At 43.7% G+C, this 9,066-nt stretch overlaps 1 protein-coding gene across 1 annotated transcript; it reads right to left on the minus strand.

Moving 5' to 3' along the window:
- Positions 1–6,210: 6,210 nt before the first annotated feature.
- On the minus strand, positions 6,211–8,664 carry NXPH2 (neurexophilin 2). The gene is made up of 2 exons (XM_009587566.1): positions 8,563–8,664; positions 6,211–6,954 (listed from the first exon to the last, which is right to left on the minus strand). The coding sequence occupies exons 1-2, from the start codon at positions 8,662–8,664 to the stop codon at positions 6,211–6,213; spliced, it is 846 nt and encodes a 281-aa protein (XP_009585861.1).
- Between the last annotated feature and the right edge of the window lie 402 nt (positions 8,665–9,066).

Below are 9,066 nucleotides of genomic sequence, written 5' to 3' on the forward strand. Positions count from 1 at the left end.
CATGAACTGTCTGGGAATGAGGGAAGAGAATAGAGAATCGGGATTTGCATCTGAGATGGCTAAGAAGAGCTGCCAAGGGCAGATGTGCAGGATGGTGATTGAAACGTGAGATGCTGGTCTGGGATCGGGCTGGTAATAAAACTGTCTTGTTTTCTGACAACAATTAAAGTGAGAGGGGCAAGGTGAGCGGTGGGATGCCTGAGAAAATGTTTCGGAAGCAGATTTTGCACGGTCGCTCCTCCCTTGCGGCCGTGCTCGACTGCTGCGGCCAGGCTGTGTCCTGCGGTGTCCTGTGCCCTGCTCTGAGCCCGGCTCTGGGCAAGACCCCCGCGACCTGCCTGCTGACCGGCCAGAAGGGATGGTGGTCTCGCCGCGTGCCAGCTCTGGGCTTCCCACATGGCTCCTTTCCTCCTAGCTAAGAGAGGTAGTTGAGCCTTTTGACTTAAGCAGAGGAATGCTCATCATCTCTGAAGCCTTGGTATAATTTAGCTTCCCATGTCTGGGTGAGGAATTACGGGTGTGGGTTTCTCATAAGATGAAGAAAATATATTAAAAAGTCCCTGAACTAGTGGATTTTTTTTTTTTGTGTTCTGAATTTAGGACAAAACCAGAGCAGTGCAAAAAATACTGTTTGACCTGCTTGGCTGTTTCATTACTGTTGAATAGGAAGGTGCTGATATTTCTGTTGGGTTTAGAGTCCTACCAATGTTCATGTAGGTAGATTTTTTTTTTTTCCCCCTATATCCAAATAAACTGTTTTCCCATTAATGTCATTGCTTTTTAATTGGGCTACAGCTGGTGTTGGATTTATGCTGAGTTGAAGACTGAATTACATCTTTGGAAAAGCATGTTTTTGTGACACACACACCCCCCTCTGCCTTCAAAATTTAGTCTAGACAACTGAGGTTCTTGCTTGAGAGTACCAACAGCTGGAGGTTTGCTTCTGACTGAAAACCCACAGGTATTCTGGGCTGGAGAGCCGGGTGACGGGTCGGTCGCAGCAGTCCTGGCAGGCAGGTGCTGCTGTGCCGTGCTGCCGGCAGCCTCCGGCAGCCTCCGACCAGTTTCCATCACTTCTAAACGCAGATCTGAACGGATTATGCAGACCTGTGCTCAGTGACCCTCCAGGTGAGGGGTGGTTTGCCTGAAGTGGGATGTTTCATCACAATTCAACTCTTCTTCTGTAAAACCGGTCCCTGGGATCCCTTTTGTGGAGCCGGTGTGGTCCTTGCACGTGCAGCGAGCTGGGCTATGTAGGCAACAGGGAGGTGTCTGCTGACATGTGGTTTAGCTTCTGTTCACCAACTCCAGAGACCTGAATCCACCAGGGACGTGGTATAAATTTGTGATTTTTGTTTTTGCAAACCTGTAAGGAGGTTGCGCTAACTCCTAGGTTTTTGTCTAATACGGTACAGGCAGTATCCTCCAAGTACAGCACAGTGCTAGTTGCCAATACGTGAGAAATGTCGTTTTCTTTGCTAGTTTTAAAACAAAGAAGGAAGCTGCTTCTGGCAGATGCGTGTAAGAGGTGTTCACGAGAGACAGAGATGGGAATGGCAAAGTCTAGTTTTTCAAATGAGACACCCTACAGCTAAAAATCTACTTGATTGATGTGTATTTCATTGAGCTACTTAGTATATCTGACTTGTTATTGTCTTTTCGACTGTGCGTATTTGAATAGGGACAGTGGTAACGACGAATCATTATTATACTATAAATAAAACATTATCCAGATTATGCTGGTCAACAGAGCATAAAACAAATAGCAAATTCTAATGTCCTTGAATTACAATTAAGAGAAAAAAAAAAGCAGCACGGGATGCTGATTTGCACTGAACACCTTTGCCTAGTTGCTACGAGAGTTTTTCCAGTTGCATCAGGATTATTCAGGGGTTTGCTCTTTTAGCACTGCCTAGTAAATTCTCCCGAAAAAGAAAATGTAGCAACCCCAGGGAGCTCGCAGCAAACAACGCTCGGCTTTTTGCTTTTTTCCTGTCTTGCTCGCCGCTGTAGTACAGAGCCTGGGAATTGGCGCGCGGGCGGAGGGCCCCGGGTCCCCGTGCAATATCGCCGGCGCTGCCATGATTGAGAGGCCGAGGGGCTCCGGGCGGGATCCGACCACCTGCTGGGGTTACAAGGAGATGAAAAGGCTGAGGATCCAAAGGATGAAATTCTTTGAGGGGAAAACAAAAAAAAGAAAACCCAAACTAAGTTACTTCCCTGTTCAACTGGAAATGATTAAAAAAAGAAAATATGGAGTGCGCGTGGTTTCCCGCAGCACTGGGCGGGGGGCTCCCTAAGGACAAAAAGCTGATGCTTGTGTCTGTACCGTGACTTAGCTTTTTACTGGGGTTTTTGTATGTGTATCCATGGGAAGGGGAGAACGGTGGGAAGTGTATTTAGTAAGGAGTTTAAATATGTATTTGCATTGATATAAAGGCATGCCAAACTATACTGTTGAGATTTGGATTAAATTAAAGTATGTGTATTAAACTTATAGATTAAGTTGCTTGAGTCATAAGTCATTATTGCCCACTTGAGAAACTTTCTAAAAATGGTATTTAATCTTCCAAATCTTTTTTTAAAAATCCTTTGAATAAGAGTCATGAGAGGAACAATCATTGAAATTTGAAACTTGTCTGAAATAGTCACCTGTTATACGGGAAAATGTTTTTTTAAAATATGGCCTGTTCTGCGTGAAATTAAATCGAATTTAGTTCTGTTTACATGGGCAGTGTGAAATCTGACCTAATGAAGTCTGTCACTTCCTTTGGTTCATTGGATTGTTTTGCTTACCTCGCTAGGTGTAAATAATTTCTTCTTAGTCTGATTTTGACTGCAATAAGATTGTAAGTGCTTTTTTTGCAGTGACTTTCTCACAATTGATCTGAAAAAAACCGTAATGCTTTTAAGTTGATTTTTAAAGTATTATGATTGGAAAAAAAAGTGTGGGGGTGAGTTTTCTGGCATGATGGGTTTTGGTTCCAAGGCTCCCTCCCTCCTTCTCCTGCTCCAGCTGCCAGGCTGCCTGCTTGTGCCAGGGCTGGGTGGCACGACAGCGGCGCGAGCTTCTCCATCCTCCCAGCATCAAAGCTGGTCAGGTGCTGCTGCTGAGGGTCCGCTTCTCCCTGGGAAAAGGGCTACGTTAAAGCAAACGCCAAGTCTCGGAAGGCAGCCTCTCCTGCGCCGTGCCGTTGCCTTTGTCTTTCAGCAAATCTCGGCTTTTGCCCAACTGTTCTGTGTTCGCGGGGTGGGGAGGGAGCCGAGCGGGTTTGTGACGGCTGCTCCTCTATCATTAGGAGGTTCGGGGGCAGGAAAGCTCCTTGGGGGGACTTAGAGGTGAGACAACAGCTCTTCCCAGCGCTCTGCTGGAGGGCGGGCGGTGGCAGCCGGGTCCCGGGGTGGCAGGACTGGCACGGTCTGGGTGAACCCTCTGGCTGCCACGGGCTCCGTTCCTCTGCCGCTCCCCGTACCCAGAGCTGCTCCCATGGCGTGGCACCAGCCTGGGCCTTGCTCGAGGAGCTTGAGAGCTGTTTTAAGTCAAAAGCTGCCAGTTGGGTGCATGTCTTTGTAGTGTCCAAGAAGCTCAGGTGTTAAACCTATTGAAATACTTGTCTCGATTCATGATAGCCTTTCCGTGTGGATCCCCACGTGGCCCAGGTGTTTCCAGAGCGATGTTTGTTTGCTCAGGGCCCTGGTTTGTCTTCCAGAGGTCTGGAAACCTCAGCCTGGGATGTGGCTGTCGCAGGGAGAGGTCATCTGCGTGGGGAGGGGGGGAATCCAGCTCCCGTGTCCATGAGGAACTCTGAGCAGCGACTGAACCAGCAGCGGGCTGCCGCATCTCCCAGCGCCTTCCTGCTTGGGAGATCAGTCTTCTCATGTAGACGAACCCCTTCACTTTTAATGTACCTTGCACAATTATTAAACAGTTCGTAATTGTCTTCGTCAAAACAGGCACTTCATTTCTCGAATATCACAAAATGCTGTTGAACCTGGTCTGCCTAGGCTTGTAGCGCAGTTTGCTGCAGCGCATACTTAAATATCTCCGAGAAAAACAAATTCCAGCTGGGGAAAAATGTTCAGTGATGTGTTGCAGTATCTTAGTTTTACTTTGCGTCTATGTAACAAACACTTAAAAAAAAAAAATCAAATATGCCACAAGCAAGTGCCAGATTTAGCAAACTCTCTTTATTTACATACAAATACATGTACACATATATTCTGTATATGTACACATATTTAAGTGTATATACATACATGATTTTCACATCCTCTACAATAAATAGCATGTAGGGTTTTCTTTTAATTGCCTACAGTGCTGAGTAAAAATACATGGCAATAAAATCATGGTTTACAGCTAAGTTACAAAAGCACCAACCACTGAACTCATAGCAATAAATCCAAGCTTATATACAGCCAGAACGAGGACACGCTATACAGAATACAAAGTAGACCATCTTGTAGGAATCGACAGTAATAGACAAACTAAAAAACATCGTTTAGACCAGGAGAGACTCTGTATGAAATAAGAGGAAGGAAAACATTTAGATTATTGATCAAACTAAACCACACATTTAAGTTTGTTACCCAAAGAGAAAAACAAATTAGCCAGTTACTTGTAGTATATTTTTAATAGAGTAATTTTTTCATATGAGACTTTACCAAGGAAATCAGAATTAATCTCATGAGTGAGTCTTTCTGAGCTGTCTTTCTGTGTCTGAGTCTTTCTGTGCACACCACTTGAACAGAGTATTTTCATAATACTTTATTTAAGCTGTATGTAACTTCTTGGACCCTGCATGTAAGTTTGTTTGTAGGCAATAAAAAGCACTTCCTCAGCCAGCTTCTTCCACGGGACCTGTGACATCGAACTGTCACAAAGGACTATGATGGCAAATCGGCGGCAGCAGCAAAATCAACACCCAACGAAAGCGCAGGGGATTGATGCTTGAAGCTGCATCGCTGGAGCCAACCGCTATTGCGTGCGGTGGGAGCAACATCTGTCCTGTTGAAGCAAAACCACAGCCGGACCCTCCGTTCTTATAACTAACTACAGTGGAGCAATGCTATTCTGTACCTGGGGGAAGTCTGGCTGAATATTTTTAGATTGATAGCAGTTGTTTGAAATCTGCTTTATGAGGCGAAGATGCATAGATTTTTGTTGTCCTCTTTATTTGTCGTTGCTTATATTTTGAGTTAAGGTATGCAATGCAATACTAAGGAAGACAACTGGGTGCCATTAAGCAAAAAGCTTGTGTTGTTCAGGTATCGACGTTATGCTGTGAAGTATTTTCCTTGCTACAGTGCAGTGCTAAGAGGGCTAGATAGCAAGATAAGTGCTTCTGTTAAGTAGAAGCCAGCCCCTGTTATTATCAAACTTAAACAGAGATTATCTTTTTCCAAGGTATGTATATTCTCTATCACTGTAAAACTAGTACTGGTGCATATGTAAACAGTTGAGAAGAATCAAAACCAATGGCGACCATGGAAGGAAGAAATGTACACCGAACTGCACACCTGGTGGGTCTAATAAACTAAAGCTCATCGATGTCTAATTACATCATTGCATATCCATGGGTAAGAAGTCTGAAGGAAGAACTACTCACTCTTCACTTCAATGAATACGTACAACTACAACAACTCATAGAAATGCACATTCCTTTCCTTTTTTTTTTTTGTCCTAGAATAGCACTTTCTCTTAGTATTTGGACTTGATTTCTCGAGCCCTGTGTGTGTAACATTCTTTATGAAGTTAGTGGGAGGGCTGTTTATTTGGATTTTGTATGTAAGCAGCTGGAAGTCTGCTTCATCATTTGTTCTTTATATTGTCATCTTCTGAAGTTCCCAATGAGAAATAGGATCCTGCTACGTGCTGTCCAATTTAAGTAAAAGACAACCTCTCTGCCATCGAGTCTAGTTTAAAAACCTGATTTTCAAGATGATGTTCGTTACAGACATAATTTTGTTTGATTTTTGTCATGTGTCTGCCTGGTAGTTCCCTTATTAATGATGAGAGCGCTAAAATGCGATGGTCTCAAATGAAAATGATTGTTACATAAATAGTTTGATTATTTACGATACAGCACAAACACAGCTACAGTTTTTAAAGACTTTTTAACCTGATAGGAAAACATATTCTTCTCCAAAAGGTAAATGGAAATGCTTATTTTTATGACTGATGCTGTATCTCTACAGTTACCCACGATTGTATCAGCCAGAGGACAAGTACGGAGTCTCACTATGGTAGTTATAATCAGGACAGACCTTTTGCACCAGTTTGTAATCTACGCTGTAAAAAGCAATGTAAATGCAGATAACTTTAAATGGTTTGGAACACAACCACGAGACATGGCTTTGAGTCTGCTCTTGATAGCAGATCTTTGAAGGGTCGAAATTGCACAAGGCAGTTTTTTTAGCGCGGTCTGTTTTTTCGTACTCAATTCGGCAATTGAAGGACTTGGATTCCTTGGTCTCCAGTGTTGACTGTGGAGATGATTCAAATTCAACCACCTTGGAAGGTGGTACCAGGCTTACAGAAACATTTCCCAGACCTGTGGAGTTATGTCGGAAATAAACACTGAAGGTCCCATTGCCGTGATCGACGATTTTCCCTGTGATCAGGAGGTTCAGCTTAACAGTTTTGATGTTAGAGTGGAAGTCGCCCCATCCAAACATTTTCTTGAATTTCCCAGTTTTTACTATAGGTCTGCGTTTAGTTCGTGCGAGAGATTCCTGAACCTCCGTGATGTTGGACAACCAATCCCAAAAGTTTTCTATGCTGTCTGAGTAGGACACCTGGCCATGTTTCAGTACTGGAGATGGCTTAACAAACAGGCGTAAAGGATTGATGATCCTGGAATGGACCACGTTGTCGACCAACGTCTCTGCAGCATCCTTGTCTTCCCAGTCCAGCACGTCTGTGGCTTGTACGACTTGATTAGCATCACAAAATACCTGTTTCAAAGCAGAAAGAAATAAATGTGAAAATAAGTGTGAAAATAAAACTGTCAAGATACAAAAGGAGCCACTAATATTTATTTTTACACCAATAGAGTCTGAACCAGCCCAGTCACGTGGGCTACTGTAACGGGTAATTTCTGCTACCCCATGAAAGCTCAAGGGTTTTACTCAAAATAGCTTACAGAAGATGCAAAAAGCTCAATGGGAGCTATCCACTGGGACAAACGGATAAACCTCTGCACAGGTTGAAGACTTTTCTCGTAGATTTGTTAGCTAAGAACACATCTAAGGCTGCTGGAAAACCTGAACAGCAAAGTGGCACCTCTGCTAAAAGATGGAGTGAAACAGAGAAGCAGAATTTTCCATTCCCCTTCATTTTTTCTCCCCACTGCTTTAAGCTTAAAGTCTTCTCTTACTCAGCTGCTTCTGGTGTTGTAATTGTGTACTAAAATGTTTATTATACATTTGTCTTTTCTGCTGTTGCCTTTTCCATTTTTTCCAAACTTAGCCCATTTGTGCTCTGCACCGTGAAAATAACCACATTTTTGGTGTGTTGGTTTCAGGTGCTAAGCTGCCTGTATTTAGCAAGGCCTAACCTTCAAGAAGTGCTGAGCAATCCCAGCCATAGAGCACCTCTCTTCGTTTTTCAGAAACGTGGCTAGGCCAAGCTAAGTCTAATGCAAAATTGTTTGCAATCAGAAAGCAAATAACTAATTCTGATAGCAACAGCATGGTGTTAGATTTCAGAGTCAAACATGCAGGTCTCAGTAAATAGCAGATTTCCAATTTAACGTAGAGAGACATTGCCCAAGTACACTCTTCTGTAACTGTGAGAGAGAAGTCCTGTTGAAAATGCAGAACTTGAGCATACGCTCGAGAGGTCAGAAGCAGGATCTGTGTTTCAACAGGCTAGAAATGATCATCTAACTTTTTCCTTTTAGGTCCTTTAAAGCTTGAATATAAGTTTTGGAGAATGTGTTTTCGGGGTTTGTTCTCTTCATGACTGTCTTATACCATCATCCTAATGTGCAAAGAAAAACTTTTCCAGCTGCAATTATTCTTACAAAATGTGTGAGCAGAAAGAAAAGGCACTTAAAAGGGAAAGAAGAAAAAACCGTGTTGTACTGTCCTCATCCCCAAACTGCTGCTGCCTCCCCCTCCTGGCAAAATGCTGCTCTCGCTCCATCACCGATCTTGCAGTGCCAGGATCGGGATGGTGGGCTCCCGGTATTACTCCGCACAGGATGGGGTTTTCACTACCCAGTAGGCAACGACAGCAAGATTACGGGGTGGAAGTTTGCCTAAAGCAGTCAAAACACCGAATGCTGATGCTGAATTCGTGGGGTGGGATTTTGTGCTGCCGGTCTCACTAGGGGAACTGCAATGCTGGGCTTGCTTTTCCCTCTGCTACTGACCCAAAGGGGTCTTCCACACCTTTAGTTCCTAGCAGTATTCACTTTCTATAATATTCAATTGTTATTTCTATAATCTTCAATTTTTCATTTCATCATCTGGCAAAGATCAGAAACTCCAAAGCCCTTAATCTTCACCGGGGCCTGTTCTCTAGCAATAGGCTCCAAACCAGAGCCCAAACCCACTTACCACGTGTTCTTCCTGATCATCCCTAACGCAGTAATTAAGATTGAATGTTGAAAGGTGGCCATCACGGCAACATTCACAACTTGAATGTTGAAAGGCGGCCATCACTATTGCTAAATAAATCTACGGCGGGATCGAAATGTAGTGGGTCAGGTGTGTCTCTGTAGAAATACATTATTTTCTTCTTCAGATTAGAAAGGGGGGAAAAAAAGACAACAACGATCATTCTCAGCCTGAGACCTTGCATGTCATCTTTCTGCCTCTACGCTGCGTTTTTTATGGCTGAGCTATGAACCCAGGAAAATAGGAGATTCTAATGGAAAGAGGGACAGATGCTTATCTGTACCAGCAGAAATAGCGCTGTCGTAACGATGCTGGGGGAAGCATCGTTTCCGCTGTGATGGAAAGCTCCTGGTGAAGCAATGTCATGTTTATGCATGGTTCTTCAGCCCCTTCAAAGCCTGTTCGCAAGCTCAAAATCAGCCGGGTGATGCTGAGAACAGCTGG

This window comes from Fulmarus glacialis, unplaced genomic scaffold, assembly GCF_000690835.1.
Source record: "Fulmarus glacialis isolate BGI_N327 unplaced genomic scaffold, ASM69083v1 scaffold16701, whole genome shotgun sequence".
Taxonomy (NCBI): domain Eukaryota; kingdom Metazoa; phylum Chordata; class Aves; order Procellariiformes; family Procellariidae; genus Fulmarus; species Fulmarus glacialis.

Bases quoted from the DNA above. Each gene is read 5' to 3' on its own strand.
- NXPH2 (XM_009587566.1), bottom strand. From the start codon at position 8,664: ATGGCCGCCTTTCAACATTCAAGTTGTGAATGTTGCCGTGATGGCCAC. The intron at 6,955-8,562 runs GTAAGTGGGTTT...GCTTTGAAACAG, and splicing joins ATGATCAGGAAGAACACGTG to GTATTTTGTGATGCTAATCA.